The following is an 18,758-nucleotide window of genomic DNA, read 5'->3' as shown; positions in this document are numbered from 1 at the left end:
GACGATTTCAGTGGGGGGCACAATCCGTGCTGCAGGCCCACTAGTAGCATTTAATCTACAGGCCCTGGGCACACATAGTGCACTCTACTCGGAACTTATAAGTAAATTAAATAGTCCAATTGGGTGTGATCCAATGTTACCATGTTAAAAGGGAGAGAGCATATGTACTTTAGCACTGGTTAGCAGTGGTAAAGTGTGCAGAGTCTAAAAACCAGCAAAAACAGTATCTAAAAAGTGGAGGGAGGCAGGCAAAAAGTTAGGGGTGACCATCCTAAGGCTGTCAGGTCTAGCAATTTTGTTTTTCAATTAAAGGCCAAAGAATGCCACAGATTTCAATATGTTCCTCCTTTGCCTTTGCAGGCATACTAACCCTAAAAACAATGTTCTCTTCTTTTAGCATTGTCTTGTTTCTGAAGGAGATAAAGGGTCTCATTTCATCATGAATGCAAATTGCAAAAACAAAAAAACAAAACTTTTCACAAGTGTGCATTTTTTTAAATGTATCGTGTGTGTATGTATGTGTGTGTGTATATAATTCACTGAAAAAAAAACAAAGGTTACAGGGACTTTATAGTTAAGTTCACATTTTAAACGTACAAAACCATAGAAATTCATCTGTTAGAGTTATCTCGAGTAACTATAACTCGTGCCCTAAGGTAACTACAATTTGCGCCCCCACCATGCACAGTTTTTTCGCCAAAAGTGTCACTGCAAATATTACATTGATATTATCAATAATGTTATCAAAGAAGTCATGAGTGATGTAATTTGTGAGGTAATTAGCAGTGCATGGCGAGGGTGTGAGCTATAGTTACCTTGAGATAATTATAACTATAACAGGTGAATTTCTGTAATTTTGTATGTTTAAAATGTGAGTCTAACTATAACATCCTTGTAAACTTTGATTAAGTGAATTTCTATGGTATTTCTTACGTAAAGTAATTTTCATCACTATACTTTAATCCAACTACAGGCGTGAATGGCCTGCGGCCCCCCCCAACCACCCAACCCCACACTGAGGATGGCCAGCTAAAGTGGGCGTTTTTGTAAAGATCAATGAAACGGTGGCAAAGTTATTATTTTTAAAAAAACGATTTTTTCATAGAAACTAGGTCCTAACTATAACTACCTAGTATATATATATATATATATATATATATATATATGTTAGAAATGGGGTCTTTGGTTGACAGTCAGGTTACCCCCTGTTCAAGCAAGGACCCTCACTATAGTCAGGGTAAAAGAGGATCACCCTCAGCTGACCCCTGCTTCTCCCCTTCGTAGCTTGGCAGAGCAGTAGGCCTAACTTCAGAGTGCTAGGTGTAAAGTATTTGTACCAACACACACAGTAACTTAATGAAAACACTACAAAATGACACAACACAGGTTTAGAAATATAGGAAATATTTATCTAAACAAAACAAGACCAAAACGACAAAAATCCGCTATACACAAGTCAAGTTATGAATTTTTAAAGATTAAACTAATAAATAGTGCTTAGAAACACAAAATGCTTCGATGAGGTTGTAGTGAATCCTAGTTAACATGGCCTCGTAACGGAGTCGTTCCCAATAATCCGACACCAGCGGCGCCGGACACGGAGTCGCGTAGACCCCCAGGAACAGTAAATTGGTGAAGAAATGAAAATGAGGTTTGCAGCGTCTGTGCGAAACATTGAATCCGCGCACTTCGAGCGGGTTCGGTCATGATGTGGTGCGGAGACTTACACAGAGTCGTGGACTTCGGCGTGGCTGCAGCGATGTCGGGCCTGCGAAGGTCATCGCGTTCCAGCGAAGCTCTAAATCAAGCCCTTGGGGATTTCTTCTCAAGATGGAAGGCACACAAAGTCCAGTCTTTGCCCTCTTATTCTGGCAGAAGCAGCAACTGCAGGATAGCTCCACAAAGCACGGTCACAGGCAGGGCAGCTCTTCTTCCTCAGCTCTTCAGATCTTTTCCAGGCACAGGTTCCTCTTGTTTCCAGAAGTGTTCTAAAGTCTGTGGTTTGGGTGCCCTTTTTATACCCAATTTCTCCTTTGAAGTAGGCCTACTTCAAAGCAAAGTCTCTTGTGAATGTGAAATCCTGTCTTGCCCACGCCAGGCCCCACCCACTCACCAGGGGGTTGGAGGCCGCAATGTGGGAGGGCAGGCACAGCCCTTTCAGGTGTGAGTGACTACTCCTCCCCTCCCTCCTAGCACAGATGGCTCATCAGGATATGCAGGCTACACCCCAGCTCCCTTTGTGTCACTGTCTAGTGTAAGGTGGAACCAGCCCAACTGTCAAACTGACCCAGACAGGGAATCCACAAACAGTCACAGAAACAGTATAAGCAAGAAAATGCTCACTTTATAAAGTGGCATTGTCAAACGCACAATCTTAAAATCAACTTTACTAAAAGATGTATTTTTAAATTGTGAGCTCAGAGACACCAAACTCCACATGTCCATCCGCTCCCAAAGGGAATCTACACTTTAATCAGACAGGCCTTCCAAGAGTGAAAAACAAATTTAGCAATATTTCACTGTCAGGACATATAGAACACATTACTATATGTTCTACCTTAACCACACACTGCACCCTGCCCTTGGGGCTACCTAGGGCCTACCTTAGGGTTGTCTGACATGTAAGAAAAGTGAAGGTTTAGGCCTGGCAAGTGGGTACACTTGCCAAGTCGAATTTACAGTTAAATCTGCACACACTGACACTGCAATGGCAGGTCTGAGACATGATTACACAGCTACTTATGTGGGTGGCACAACCAGCGCTGCAGACCCACTAGTAGCATTTGATTTACAGGGCCTGGCACATCCAGTGCACTTTACTAGGGACTTACTAGTAAATCAAATATGGCAATCATGGATAAGCCAATTACATACACATTTTGTAAAGGAGCACTTGCACTTTAGCACTGGTTAGCAGTGGTAAAGTGCCCAGAGTAATAAAAACAGCAAAATCAGAGTCCAGCACACATCAACAACCTGGGGAACAGAGGCAAAAAGTTAAGGGAGACCACGCCGAGGATGAAAAGTCTAACAATATATATATATATATATATATATATATATATATATATATATATATATATATATGGATCACCTGTTTTTTTGACCTTTCACTGTGAGGGAGCTTCATAGTTTGGGACTCACCCACTGTAAACTCATGGTAAAATGGACTGCACGTGTTAACCGCCGCTGCCGTCTTGTTAAGCAAAGGCTGCTGTGATACAGGAAGGGTGGGAGGCCCAGGGGTGGTTACACAATCAGGTGTGCACACGCGTGTGTGCCCGTGTGAGGGCGTGCGCAGCCCAAGAACTGCGCTTTGGTACCCTGGTGCAGAAGGGACCTGTGAGAAAACAGGGCTGATTGCAAAGGCCCCCTATCTTTTTACCCTCACTTTTTGCTGGTGGTGCCTCTGATGATGCCCTGGGTACTGCTAACCAGTTCCAGTGCCTGTGCTCTGTGTAAAATGAACATGCAAATTAGGCTGATTATAATTGGCTATGTCAACCTACCCATAAGTCCCTAGTATATGGTAGAGATGTAGGTTTATGGACCCCAGCATAGGTGGTGCGCCCATAGGTGCACTGCTGAGTTGCCTAGTGTCGTTTTAAAGCAGGCCTGCCTTGCTGGCTGCTTTTAAATTAAAGTTAAATGCAAATTCATCTTTGGAATTAAAAGTACTTCCAAAGTCTTAAACTACCTTATCTTTACATATAAGTCACCCCTAAGGTGTGCCCTATGTACCCCTAGGTTTGGGTGCCATGTAACTATAAGCAGGGACCTTATAAAAATAGTTTTATAAGCCCTGGTGAGGTAAAATAGCCAAATTCATTTTTTCCCTCACTGAAGTGAATGGCCTTCATAGGCTAAAATAGGGACACTTTATTTTAATTAACAAAGTCCCCTTAAGTGTCAGATTCCTCGAGTTTAGTATCAAATTAATTGTTATAATAAATCCCACAATGGTTGGATTTAATATAACGAGTTCAGGTAAAGAGTTTTAAACTCTACCTTAAAAGTTGCCAACTTCAGCTCTGTAGTGCCCTTCTTTGATTAGCCAGCCTCTGGCAGCGTAGCCAGGCTGCATTGATGAGGTGTGAAGTGGCCTGGGCTGAATACAAAAGATGTGCCTGGGGGAGGAGAACTACCTCAGCAGATGGGGAAGCAGGAAGGGAGGAGGGCTGCCAAACTGGTCTTCAAAGGCAGGGAAGGACATTTGGAGACACCCAGCACCTCCCTCACATCCTGCAACCTCAGATAATTAGGTGCCCTCTTGATTAGATTAGGAGAGGGCAGGAGAAGGGTGTTTTTAAGATTTTTAGACACACCAGTGGGTGGGCTCAGCCAAATGTAACCTCCAAAAATCAGCTTCAGCCATGATGGATTTTTAAAGAATGCTGCTCCCTGGGATTGATTTTTGCCACACTTCCCAGGAAGTGGTCATCACCGGGGGAAGGACCCTGCATTTGATTGGAGAACCATGACCCCCCTGTTTTTCACCCAGGAGCAAGGATAAATATGTCAAGCAGGACCCACACCTCAGATCCATACCAGATCCCTACAAGGAACAAGACAAAGAAGAAGATGGACTGCCCTTCTGGACCACTGACCTGCACCTGGACACTGCACTCTGAAGGACTGCACCAGCTGCACACTTGGGCTTTACCACTAAAAGGACTTTGCCTGTCTTCTACTGCTTCAAGAAGGGACTCCCTATTTGCTACAGGTACAAAGGAGCTGCCCAGAGTCTCCTGCATCAAGTCCTGCAAGCAGAGCCCAGCTGGCTACCCAGTGGCCATTTGAGCATTCTGACCAGGTGCATTCTGGGAATTGTAGTCTCAACTCCCAAGTAGAAATTCAGAGCTTCTGTAACCATAGATCAAGTTGTGGACACCTCAAGGACCACAAAAGGACCTCTGGAAGAAGATCCAGAAGTTTGGAGATGTTTGGAGCAACTCCATAAGTTGAAGAGGTGCATTGTGGGAGTTGTAGTCCCAGACCCCAAGAGGCATACCAGAGCCTCTGAACCTTTAGCTGATGCTCTGGAACACTTTCTTCAATCAAGAAACACTTCTGAAAGTAAGTGTGACATTGTTACATCCTGGGTGGCCCTAACTCTGGACTTTGTTTCATTCCAGTGTGACCATTTTTAACCCTTTGAGCGCTAGTTGCTTCTATGCGATAGAAAACATTAATTCTTTAAAAATGCATATCTCCAGCTCCCCTTATCCTATTTTTAGTTGTTTTGTTGTCATTTTAAAGATAAAAATATAATCTATCGCAGAAGGAGACAGAGCAAGCTTCAGAGGTAGGTAGGGAGAGGGAAGATGTCCTCTCCAACTTCCAGGAGGAGGAGGATGATTGCCTCACTATAATCCCAGCAGTTAGGGCCCCATCCAGAGTTAGTAGGAGGGGAGGGTCTGTGGAATCAGACCAGGAAGAAGCAGACCTGGATGTCAGGGAAAGGGAACTTGAGGTCCAGTTAGTTCTCATAGATTTCAAGGCAGAGAAGTTGACCCTAGAGAAGGAGAAGTGGGCAAGGGTTGAACAGAGAGATGGTAGCAGCAACAGAGAAGTTGAGATGTCCATGGGTGGGGGGTTTTGTCCGTACCTAAGGGGGTGGTTCCTGCCTTTGTAGAGGGGGCCGATATAGACAAATGGCTGGGGGCCTTTGAGAGGGCACACCAGATGAGAAGGGTTAAGCCTCAATACTGGGGTTCACTTCTATGGGAGTTGGTCCCCAACTCTGGGAGGAATAGGCTTCTGACCTTAAGTGGGGAGGATGACCCTAGTATGAAGAGGTGCCTAAATAAAAAGTTTGGTCTGACCCCAGAGCAGTATAGGATGAAGTTTAGGGACACCCAAAAGATCCATACCCAGTCTTGGGTTGACTTTGTAGATACCTCACTTAAGGCACTAGAGGGCTGGATACACGGTAACAAAGTAAATACTTCTGAGGGGTTATATAATTTGATCATGAGAGAGCACATCTTGACAATTGTATCCAAGAAATGTTACGCCAGCACCTAGTGGCCTCTAGGCTGACCAACCCCAGAGAGCTGGGGGAGGCAGCTGATGAGTGGTTGAGAACCAGGGTTGTTGTCAAGCCCCAGTGGGGAGACTCCAAGAAGGGGGCGTCAGGTCCCCAAAACCCTATGAGGGAGGTGGTAGGCCCACCACAGGGACTCCTCCCTCTATAACCCAGAACCCTAAGAAGGAGGGGAGTAAATCCCACTCCAACTCTGACAAGTAGAGGAAGGGAGACCCAGGGTTGATAAAGCTCTTGGACAGTAAGGCTTACTTTGACAGTGAGCAGACAGGTCACTTCAGAGGAGATGCAGCCTGTCCAAGGAAGGTGGTTAGCACTGGGCTGTCCAGTGCAGCCATAGAGGAGGACTCCTCAGATGATTAAGTCCTCATAGCATTGGGCTGTGAAACAGGACCAGATGGTAAGCTGGTGATCCCTGAGAGTGGGAGTAGGCACTTTCACCCCATTCAGGTGAATGGGATCCCTTCCACTGGCCTGAGAGACACCTGTGCCAGTCGCACCATAGTGAGTGACTGGTTGGTGACCCCAGACATGATTGTATCCTGGGCAATGACCTCCGAGAGGTGAGTCTGATCCCAGATGGGGCGGTCGCCCAGGGCAACCCCCCAACTCAAAGTCCTGGGGAACCAGTTCCTACAGTTAGGAGACAGGGGTGAGGCCTCACCTGACCCCAAGTCAGGTGAGGCCTCACCTGACCCCAAGTCCTGAGTTGTCAGGCAGCTGTCCAGATGCAGGGTGTTGCCCCTGAAGTGACTGACGGGAGAGTGGAAGTAGGGTGTCTGCCACAGGAGGTGGTAGCCCCCACTCTAAACAGCAAGAGGGGTGCCAGGACCCCACAGTTTCCCCTAAAGCAGCTCACCCACCTGTCAGTGGAGAGCTTAGGGAGTGGTACTGGATGCTGACATGCAAGGTGAATTTGCATAGCTTAATAAATCCTACTTAGGGGCTTGCATTTCCTTGTGTCGTCTTACGTAACGCAAAGACAACACACGGTCTTAGTAAATCTACCCCTGGGCGTCAAGAGTTTTTAAAGTTGTTCATTTTAAGTTTGTCCTTTCTGTGAGTTGACTAACTTTGTGCTAATCATAGTTAAGCATTTTTGTCCAGCTTTTAGACTAGATGGATATAATATTTGATATTTTGAAAGATCACTCTTGGGTGGGTTTTGCTTTTGATGATCTTGTTTTTGAAGTAGTTCACCACGGAGAGAATGACTGCATTCTTGCAGATTTTCTTTGAGAGTTAATTTCTTGCAGTGCTTCACTTGTTTTGAGCTTTTTTCCAACTTGTTTCCAGCTTTCTGGTTGTTCTGTTGCTAGGGCTGAATTCAATAATGCACCAGGCAACACACAGTGTGTGTGTGATGGATCAATGCATGTTAGAGTATACCTTGTTTGTGGCATCTTGGGTAACCTTATTTAGTACTTTATGAACTTTTCAGTAGCATGAGAAATGTTTTTTGTTGTAAATGAATCTTTGAGATACTCCAACAATAATGGCAAGATAGAAGGGTGTTTCTGTGTTCTTCACCCAATTTTTATTGAAGAATGTCACCTCTTTTAGACGTGTCTGGAATAGCGATACATATTAAAGATTTGCCTTTTGTTTAGGCAAGGTATGTGAGATCATGTAATATGCCGATTTCTTTTAGTTTGAAGGGGATTTGATCCATGGAATGTCACATACAAAAATATTATTTCAATAGTGCGTATCACAAAAGTGATTCGATCATGGACGGAATTGTCATATTCCGGTGGGCGGTAAATGATATGAAAACAGAAGGCGTTCTTGTGGCAAATATTTAGGGTTACTGACAGAAGTTTAAAGAAAGAGACTTATGGGGATTCTGCTACAGCATAGTCAATTTTTATAGCATAATAACAATGCCACTTCCATAATGTGATGTCTATCTTTGTGCAAGATAAAGAATCCATCTGGTATGTAAAAGTGAATCAATGCCATTTCAGGATTGAAAAGCAACTTTAACAGGTGAGCTGTGATGAGGTCAGGTTTCTCTGATGCTTGTGTTTGGGGGGTAGGGATAATCAGCATGTATCATTGTGAAATTAGCTGTGGTGCTTATTAAAGGAGCTACGTGCACAATGGCATTTGGTTTGATTTTAAGGATGTTTAAAGGATGCCAGCTGTGCCACCGATTACTGATGGGATTGTGCATGTCTTTTTGTGATCTCATAAGAATGGTGGGATAAGATTCTGGGCCTGATTTAGAGTTTCGTGGATGGGTTACTCCACCACTAATGTGACGGATATCAAGTCCGTCTTATTACGATGTTCACAGGACATAATATGCAAGTTACTTATAAGTCCCAAGTAAATGGTACTTCTTCCTGCACACACAAAGGAAACTGACAACTGACATGTCCTGCCTTTTGTCACCTTTTGTCACCCACAGACTGTTTGCCTGCAGCCTTGACAGGGGAAGGGGAAGCCCTTTCTAGAACTAATGTGGAAGGCTGGCATGAGTTATAAATATTAGACCTCCAGAGTCACTCTTAAGAAAACTTTTGGACCTGTGAAAGTTAGAGGAGGAATGCCTTGTTGCCAGAAGACTGCCCTTCTGCGTGATGGGCTGCCTCTCAGTCTGAGAAGGAAGAGTGGATCTTCTTGCCTTCATTCCAGGCTATTCAGAGTGAATCTAAGGGTCAGTTGGCTAACCTCCTGTGTGAGATACAGTGAAACAACATAATTCAGAGACCTCCCTGCAACTGTCCAGCTGACCAGCTGCAACTCGACCTTCCTGGACATGCAACTGAACTTGCCTGAGCCCTGCTAGCCCCTTCTAGAGTGACTCCCTGATCCCCAAGAGGTGCCTTCCAAGGTCCTGGACCTTTGGCTGGCATCAAAGTGTACTCCTCCACAAGAAAAGTTGAAAATCCTGAAGAGATCTGCTCTTCGTGCTGACGATGACCACCAGTGATCACTGGCAATGTGAGCCCTGTACTGCGTGCTACAGCAAGAACAGCCCACAATGACTGCCTGTGCTACAGCAACAACTGTCTGCGACACCTGACCAGCTCTTTGTGCTACAGTGATGGCTGTCCATGACGCCTGACCTGCTTTTTGGGCTACAGCGATGACCATCTGGGATGGTCAGCCTCCTCCTCACAGACTCTTACAATGCAAACAGAACTCTTTGCACCAGATTTTTAAGGTAACTTTTTAGCAGGACTAATCTTGTCCCTGTATTCGACCTGCGCTTCATCGTGGTCAGCCTGAACTTGTGACTTTCCCCCGGTATAGAGTGACCAGATGACCTCAAGTGGCGCTTTATTATTTCAACCAATATTTTCACATAACACTTCAAAATTTAAAATTCTACTGATTGAATTCTCATCATTATGGTATAACTTTATTAAAATTTACTCTATTTCTCCAAATTGGTTTGGAATTTTTAATTTTGTGTTTTCACTTTATTACTGTTTGCGTGCTGCATACAGACTTTAAACATTGTCTCTAGGTTAAGCCTGTCTGTTTTGTGCCAAGCTACCAGAAGGTTAAGGGCAGGTCAATTTAGTGACTATTTGTGGTTCACCGTGACAAGGATTGTTATTTGTTGCCTTAGTGAGGCTTCCACCCTCCTCACCCAATAACCAATTTCTTACAGTTGCCTTCCATGCATCAATTTTGATAGATTAGCCTCCATCTATTGTTGAATCTTCTGGTTGCAAGAGCTAATGATCTACTTCAATTTCCCATTAACAGATAAAACCAAACTGTGAAAAAAAACATCGGGCACAGGGCACCAGATCACTGGGAGAAATGTGAGTCGGCTGTTAACAAGGAAAGTCAAGCAAGATGCCTTGTTTCCTTTAGAAGAAAATTGAATTGTAAGTGTATTCACATTCTAGGTATCTTTGTTTAATGTTCCATTTTCAGTGGGAAAGACAATTTAGCATGTATGTCTGTAGAAGTCACTCACACGGATACACAGAAAATACATCAATTTGAAAAAAAACACATGAGTATTTACCAAACTTACCTGGAAACACACTTGTAAAATTTAGCTGATCTTCTGTTGGTTTTGTGGGAGCCACGCATGTTATTGCTCCATCAGTATGAGCTTGAACCTCACAACTCTTTCCTGCAAGAAGGTAATACTCAAAACATTACTGTCTTACTGTGCAGAATGTGTTCACAACAGGGCATTATACCATGCATACTTTAGAATAGGATTTTGTACAATTATGAAAGCGATATTTGCCATACTGTAGCATCTCTAGGCATCACCAGAAACAATATTTTTTTGTAATGCAAACAGAGCATGTGACTGTTCCTTTGTGCTGTGAAGAATGGCACAGCATCACATTAAGGGAACAGAAGTGGTGAAACACACTGATGCTTGCTTTTGTGGTTTTGTCAGGGACAGTGTTTCTCCATTTATTGTGGGCTTTTCAACTTCTCAAGATGCATCTACCATTTCTGTAGACTCTGTACTCCCAGAAATAACTTGTAGTAGATTCCATTTGCATAGTATGTTTCCATGTGTTTTATTCTCTTTCACTCTTTATAATATTGACTTCTGCTTTTGACTGAGCCCTGATAAACTGGGAATAAAATATTTTTCAAAGAATTGGAAGTGAATGTCATGCAGCTACATGTAAGTTTTGCTACATGTAGGCTCAGTAAAAGTTTCTTGCAGGATGTACATTCAGCACGTGTGCTGAACATATAATTGACAGGTAGCTCAATAGGCAATTCTGACGACACAATCATGTTAAGTTAAAATGAAGAATATACAAAGGGTGAATGGGAACACCTTGAAATACAGCTCAAGTTACACACTATGCTTGAAAAATCTTGAAGGGTAACACCCATGAGAAGCAATATATGTGTTGCTGAATAAGGTTAAATGATTAAATGAATTAGGTCACCCCTAAGTTGGCTTTGCAGCCCACAAGGGATAGTGCCTGGCAGTTAAAAGTGGGGCATATAAAAATGTAATGTTTGCATGTTCCTACAGCGACCAGCCTCCAAAAGATATTTTCACTTTGAGTACTGTACCTGGTTCTATGAAGAAAAAGCTTATGTACAAATAATGAGTTAATCCATTATCTATGGTTTTTAATGAGTTACAGAGATGGCTCAAACACTATTTTTAAAAGGTATTCAAAATCAGCATCAGTGGTGAAGTTGCCTTTGATATATATAAAGGAAAAGTAACTTTTGAAAAGTAAACCTTTCCCTGTGTGAAGCTCTTGCACTCTGAGTAGCATTGGTCTGCCTGTAGCTGCCAGTCAGTGCTGCATTAAATACGGTATAAAATACTGTTCTCAGAGCACAGAAAATTGCTTGGGCCTTGGAGAAGACTGTGACTCAGCATAACCCAAGTACTGCAGATTAGGAGTGCCAGGAACTACACTAACTTAATGGGCTCTGTTGAAACATATACTCATACAGTTTAGTGATAAGGGAAGCCCGGAGAAGATGGGTCTTTTGTTACCAAAACGTACTTTAGCCTCCCTTTATTAGTTTCTGTGGAGAAGGAAACTGGCTGCAGCTGGAGTAGTTTAGTGGGAGGGGACTGCTTACCTTAATCAAACCCCTATGGGTGCCACAGGCTTCCTTCAAGGGTAGAAAGGTTTGCCATCTTGGATTTTACTGATAATGGTGCACAGTGGGATAGTTTGCAGTGAGGCAAACAAGATTTGCTGAAAAAGTGGAACGGTTAGTCCTTGGGAACATATTGCCCTTTGGTTGGGGAGATTCCAGGAGTCAACCACTGGCTAGTGACTTGAGCAGAAGTAACACCACACCCCCAGCTCCTCAGAACACTTTCTGACTCTGTGGTAGAACAAAAGAGGACTGGACCTGCTGTATGTAACCTGTGGGGTAACCTGAAGGGCTGGACCTGCTCCCACTTGTACCAGAACTGAGAAGTGGACTGCAAGAATTAATTGGCTGACCTGTGTGGATATAGGGACACAGCGAGCTGTGCCAGGCATGCTTTCTGGCATGCCCAGTTTACCACGTACAACTGGAACAGGATGGGACCTTGCTGGTGGCCTCTGATGGAGTGTGTGATAGTCAATAAATGCTTTCCCTAAGGTCCTGGGAGCCTCAGAAGTAGATAAAAGGGACAGGCGATCATTTATAAAAACATAGGCAGGAACTGCCATCATGATGGACTCTTGCACAAAACCTTTTTCTTTATTTCGCAAAAGAAAATCTAGAAATTGATTATTTTTTTTAAAAATGAAAACGATAATGCCCCCCTTGTCATAGGAGTCATCTCCCATGGCAAGGTGGGCAATATTTCCTTTTTACTGTCCCTCTCCACCAGGGTTTGAGGGACAGTATAAACGGCTATATGTCTGCCCATACTGGATTGGGTGGGCAGACTTGTAACCAATTCTCCAACGGCCGTTATGCCACCAGGCAGTCAGAAAAGTTTGCCCATGGCGCAAAAGGGGTAGTCTCTGCCGTGGACAAACCATGGTCTGCCTGCTTTTAAATTCGGCGGGCAGACCAATATGTTGGTGATAAGCATAACTCACCTCCATGCGACAGTGTATGTTTACCAACAACATATAAATCAGGCCCTAAGTTCAAAGGTAGCAACCTTGACCAGACAAGAGCACAAAATGTATCTGCCTGACAAGATGTTTTTGGCAGCTGCGAATGTTGAATTTGACCAGGGGTTGATCCGAGATTTAAATTACTGAAACTGTATTTGAACGGACTTTGGGACTTATTACTTTGAGTAGCATGCTTCCCAACTATTAACCTATTTTCTTACAGTAATGGTTGTCAAAATCCATGCCACTTTTAAATAATAAAATTTAGAAACTGAAAAAACATAAAGAAAGTCCTTTTGCTAATATCGAGCACTCAGTGACATTGAACACACTTCTGTGTGTGTTTTAGCTTTTCCTTCAGCCGAACTGTAATTTTTCTAATATGCTTGATGGGAGCCTGTCTCATAATCCCTTCTAATTATTTAAATCTACTATTTCAGTTTAGGCGCATGGGGTTGGTATTATTTGAGCTTGCATTTCATCATTAATTTACATTCTCCCCTTTACTTTAACTCGATTTCATGTTTTATTTCATCAGTAAGCTGTCTGGGAATCTGGTGGTTCTGTTCACTTCTTTCTTATTATTACCCTTCCTTCTTTAGTTTATTGCGTGACGACAACTTGTAGAGAACTCGCGTGGAGAGGCTGACGCAGCCCTCCATTCCAAGGTCTGCCCCCTCACTTGTACCAGAGGTTGTTTAACTTGACACATGTCCGTGCCTCTGGTGTAAAGAATGTAAGCTTAAGTCAAACCCATCTATCCTCAGCACTAAGTTTATGGATGATGAAATTGTTGAGGAAAGACAGTTAACATTGAAATAAAAAACAACGGAAACTATTAAAAAATAATTCACCACAAATATTTAATAGAAAAACACATCTATCTTCTTGTAATCCTCAGGACCCTCTTCATTTGGGGAAAATATCATTAGGCTGATTGTTAGGATGAACGCAGTTCACACACCGGCCCATTTCACTTTACACATCTGGTCCCTGTGCACGCAGGACTTTAGCAGTCCTATCTAACTTGAACTCCAACATTTACTAGCAGCTCCCTCTACACCCACTTGAGGTGATGCATGCATGGCTGAAAACTGCATTGGACCTTCAGCACTTATTTGTTTTGGATCTTTTAGGCCTGCCAAATTGGATCTTATGACCTTCTATACCAGTACTCTAATTCATCACTTTTCAATTTGATGGTCCTGCTTTTTCATTTTTTTCGGGGGATGCTTGATTTACATGTGCTTTGTGCTCCTGATTCATGGATTGAATTATCTGAATATTCACTCTCCAGAGGAAGGCCTTGCCAATTGGGGTGGTAGCATGAACACTACTTCAGGGTACAAATTATTAACAGATGAATCGCTAATATCACACTATAATTATTATGAAAATTGTATGTTTTTCAACATATTGTAGTTTTTCTTTTTTCATTTTCTTATTTTAACCATTAACTTGGATTATTGCAAGTGTTGCTATGTTATGCCACATTTCTATTGCAAATACGTTTACGACATATTTACCCACAAGATGCTTTTTTGCTAATTTTTCACATTTTTGGATCACTCATGACCCACTTCTGGGCCAATTGTTATGTTTTGTTTAGAAAAAGTATTCGAAATTAACCCATTCTTGAGGGAACATGTTTCACATTGATTATTTATCCAGGTTCCCATTTGAAATACGAGGTTGACCTCTATGTTTGCTTGCAGCCCCCAAGCAGCAGCTTTGAGGGGTAAAAGGTAAGAAAATAGACAGAATGGTATCCCACGACTCAACGGTCTGTCTTCCACAGGACTGTCAGGTCATAGTGTTCTTCCCTCTCCTTTTGAGGGTGGCGACCATCACTGATTTTCTCTGTTCATTACTACCAGGTGAGGCATGGTGCACACATGCAGGAACAATTAAACAGTCACCCCAGTGCACAGAGAAAAAAACTACCTGTGTATCAGGATTTTTTGATTTTCATTTAAAGAAAAATAACTGTTGCTTCGGGTGTTTGCTTTCTCTGAATGAAAAGTCTGCATAGAGGGCATTTTTAAAATAATTTAAGCCAGCTCGGCAAACTTGCAGTGCTTTGAAAGATGCTGTCAAAGCAGCAGCTACCTTTACGGCACAGACATCACCGCGAGCCAAGCAGGGATGACTAAATAGGGCAGACCACCAGTCGGAAGATTAGGGTATGACGTCCGAATGACCTCCAACAATAGGAAGATTGGGGCATAGCTTCCATCCCCCTGGTAAACCAGCGTCTTTCCACGAGGGCCAAAGTTACCCCCTTAGTCTCACTAATGCCCTTCAAATAGAATTCCCAGTGCATCAAATATAGAAGCTGCACAATTGTATCAGTTTGAGTGGGGTCCCTAAGTAGGAGTGATGAAATGTCTTTCTGTCTGCAGCCTTCTAGTGACTTGCTTTGTTTCCACATTCCATGGTTAAAGTCCCATACATGCTACACAACTCAGTTTATGCCTGTTGTCAGTTTAGTAGGTGGACAAAAGCAAATGAAGAATATTTCTCTACAATTATCTCACCCCTGATTATTTGATAATTGAGGTTCACCAGTGGAGGAGAGCATGTTGTTCCAATTCAGTGTCTGTCTTCTTCAAATACATGGTACTCTGAAAATCAAACAATCTCATAATACAGTGTGGAAGTATTGCTATGCTACTTGATCCAAATCCCTCAATGCAGGTTTCTGCAGTATACTGAGGGTGTTCAACGTGTACCACACTCAACGAATAAAAGAAAAAGGAGGATTAAAACAGAACATAGAACATAAACCGCCAGAACATACCTCCAACAAAAACACTGATCGGCTGGTCTGTGGCATCAAAGTACTGGCCTGTTACTGTTAGCAGGCTTCCTCCTTGGATACTTCCAGCAGAGGGTGAAATTGAAGAGACCACTGAATAAAAGATTTGTATTAAGAGTCAGCATGGTGGGAAATGTCAAAATATTCATATCTATTTTTTCTTTTTCAGATAGAATTAATTTCATGAATTTGAGCCATGTGAGAGAAATTCCTAGCTTTTTCACTAAACTGTTCGATTGTACAAACAATCAAGCTAGAAAAGTACAAGATTCAGAGTGAATCTAAAGTTGGGTAAGAGTTCCCCAATTGATGTGCAGTTCTTAAAACTTTGCACTCAATAAAAAGTATTGCATGGGTCGCTGTGGGGACGGAGCTCTCTTCCACCCAACGTTATGCGCACTCTTAATGCCGTACTCTTCTGTTTTATCAGAAATTTACATTTTTTCCTTTTAAACTATCCCTCACAGTAGAAAATGTAAGCGGTTGTTTACTGGAAATAAAATGATGCTGGTTTCATTTATAACTAATAACATGTAACACAAAATTAGAATTGGGTCTAGACCCATAGAATAGTGAAATTTAGTCAGGTTTTCTGTATTCGCAGCAGCTACATTTGAGGTAAATTTACATATTGTGAATGCCAGTGGAGGTAATTTGCATGCGTCTTCGTCATTATGAAAACTCTACTGGGCCTTCATTGACTCAACTCTCCCAGCTCAAACAAACAGTACATCAGTAGGTGACCCTGTTATACTCAATTAACTAGCTCCAAATTCTGGCTGGACCTATATTAGTTATTAAGGAAAGTAGATGCTCACTTTTCATGAAAGTGTGGGAAATGAATGTAACCGAAGCAGTGTTAAAGGCTGCCAAAAATGAAGCTTCTCCATTTACAAGCATCTTTCAATAAGCATTTTCAAACATAAACAGTGATGCTATACCAGCTGCTGTAACCTTAGAGAGCCCAAAGAATAAAATGATGTATTCCACATTACAACTTTGCACCATTAACATGTTACCACAAACCATCTGCACCAGTGGGTTCATGTCAAACCTATCTGAGGTGCTCCCTCTCATTTTCTAGAAATGCATACCTGCATAGGTCTGAAACATTGCAATCTTATTCAGTGAAGATACAAAATAGGTGTTCCTCTCTGGAGAACTCCTATGGAAAAAAAACACAAATACCCTTTAGAAACCAGTGATCATATTATGGCTCACACTGCCATAGCGAAATGCACATTCTATTACTTCAACGTGTAATTCCTTCTAATTTTCACTTTGAACGTCTTTATTGTATAATAATTGCATAATGTAACAAAACAGCTCTAAGAACCTATGACCTACCTCTTGAAATATCTGTCTCCCAAATGAGCAATTTGTCTAGTCGAAAGAGTACCCATGCATCTGAAAAAAGCATTCTGACTTCCGGAAAGGGCTGCCTGGACCCACCACCTAATGCATCAACAGTAGGAGTTATCAGATTCCAGTAGGAAATACTACACTATCCCAGATAGTTATCCGACCCAGAGAAATAGCCATCATTCCTACTAAATGAGTTACTGGATACCTTAAACGCTGTGAGGCCTCCTGAAAGGATTGTAATGCTCTACAAAGCAGCCCTAAGGAATCCAGATATGATAGCACAAAGTTGGCAAACTTTGCTTCCCCAGAATTGAGATATAAAAGTCTGCCGGCGTCTGTCTTGTTTTTTTTTAATCCAGTAAAATTATCATGCAAAGAAATGTTTTCTTGAAAAACTTTGCAGCAGGAACATTTTAATTTTGGGGCAATGTCTTCAGTTCCCTATATCTGCAACTTGTCAAAGACCTTACCATGTTATGGACGCAGGAGCAGAGACAAATGTGACATCAAGAAGTGCACTGACTGAGCGCCACAAAAAGATGGCATACAGTAAGGGGCATATTTATGCTCTGTTGTGCTGAATTAACGTAATTTTTGTTATGCTAATTCAGCGCAAACTTAACTCCATATTTATATTTTATTGGAGTTAAAGTCATTTTTTGCCTGCAGAAAACTACCTTGCGTCAATGAGATGCAAGGTAGGCATTCCCGGACAAAAAATTACTCAAAGGCCCTAGCGCCTTATTTATCCTCCAGGGCAAAAATGGTGCACAGGAGGGAGGCGGGCCTAAATAATGGCGTTAAGCTTGTTTAGTGCCATTATTTAACGCCTAGGTCAGGGCAGGCGTTAGGGGACCTGTAATTAGAGATAAGTATTTACCTTTTTCTTTTTAAGTGCCATAGGGGGGCCAAACTTGGGCCCCCTACATGGCACTGTGCCCAATGGCCATGCCCAGGGGACCAAGGTCCCCTGGGCATGGCCATTGGGCTGGGGGCCATGGCTCCTGTCTTTTCTTCGACAGGAGTCATATCCATGGGGGTTGTGCGTCTAACAATGGCGCTAGTCAGGTTAGAGTCATTATTTTTAATCTAGCCTGACTAGTGCCATTCTTTCACGCACAACCTCCAGTTTTCCCTACGCCTCCCCCACCCGGTCAGCGTTATGTATTTTGACACTTACCGGGCCTAAGCGCCAGCTTGCTCCATTCCTTAAATATGGCACCCAGCTGGCGCTCTGGAATGGCGCTCTGGAATGGCGCTAGCCGGCGCTATACTTTTTTATGCAAACCTACACTAACACAGGTTTGCATCAAAAAGTATAAATCAGGACCTAAGTGTGCTCGCTGAGGGCAGCCTTCTGGAGGAGAGAAATGGGGACCTATAGGCCTCCCAGACATTCCCCTCTAAGAGGGTACAGTCACTCACTGCACCCGTCTGCAGAGGGATCTCTGCCCCTTCCTTTGATGCTAAGGTGGGTGCTGCCTGCACAGTGAAAGACAGAGTGGCATTGTTCCTAATCAACAGACACCAAATCGCGAGCACGCAAAATCATACTTCAGTCAAAGCTCAAATGGCATGTGACAGTGACAGACCTTGATCCTAGATACCACCATATTCAACATATAAATGAAGCGTTAGGGCTGTATCGAATCAACGGCAAAGTTGTCCATGCACTAAAATGCTGACAACACCCAACTGTACTTAAAATCTTTCAACAACAGAAGACATCATCTTTGCTAGTGCACTAATGCACTGCCCTGAAGGCAGCGGCGTCTGCCTTTGGGGTAACGTATTACGAGCAATAGACTGCATTGTCCCTGTTTGTCCTGGCACACCAATGTGAAGGAGTGTAGCAGCACAACCAGGAAGAGTGCACCTTATTTGTAACATGGCCTAGGTCTCTATAAGTACTATCATGCTTTCTATGAGTTTGATGGGTTCGCCAGAAACAGTTTTCAGACCTAGCAGTGCACATGATTTTCAAAAAAGTTAT

General features: G+C 42.8%; 1 protein-coding gene across 2 annotated transcripts in view; it reads right to left on the bottom strand.

Annotated features, from left to right (window-relative positions):
* LOC138282757 (fibrocystin-L-like) overlaps positions 1-18,758 on the bottom strand; it is a 735,329-nt gene that overhangs the window by 599,909 nt on the left and 116,662 nt on the right. For both annotated transcript variants that reach the window (XM_069220628.1, XM_069220629.1), the window contains exons 11-13: positions 16,495-16,565; positions 15,383-15,493; positions 10,047-10,148 (exon numbers count right to left, since the gene is read on the bottom strand). In XM_069220628.1, coding sequence (XP_069076729.1) covers positions 10,047-10,148; positions 15,383-15,493; positions 16,495-16,565 — 284 coding nt within the window. The remainder of the gene's footprint in view (positions 1-10,046; positions 10,149-15,382; positions 15,494-16,494; positions 16,566-18,758) is intronic.

The sequence above is a fragment of the Pleurodeles waltl genome, chromosome 2_2 (assembly GCF_031143425.1).
Source record: "Pleurodeles waltl isolate 20211129_DDA chromosome 2_2, aPleWal1.hap1.20221129, whole genome shotgun sequence".
NCBI classification, from domain to species: domain Eukaryota; kingdom Metazoa; phylum Chordata; class Amphibia; order Caudata; family Salamandridae; genus Pleurodeles; species Pleurodeles waltl.
Note: the sequence above shows the minus strand (reverse complement) of the source record. Positions and strands in the feature narration are given on the sequence as shown.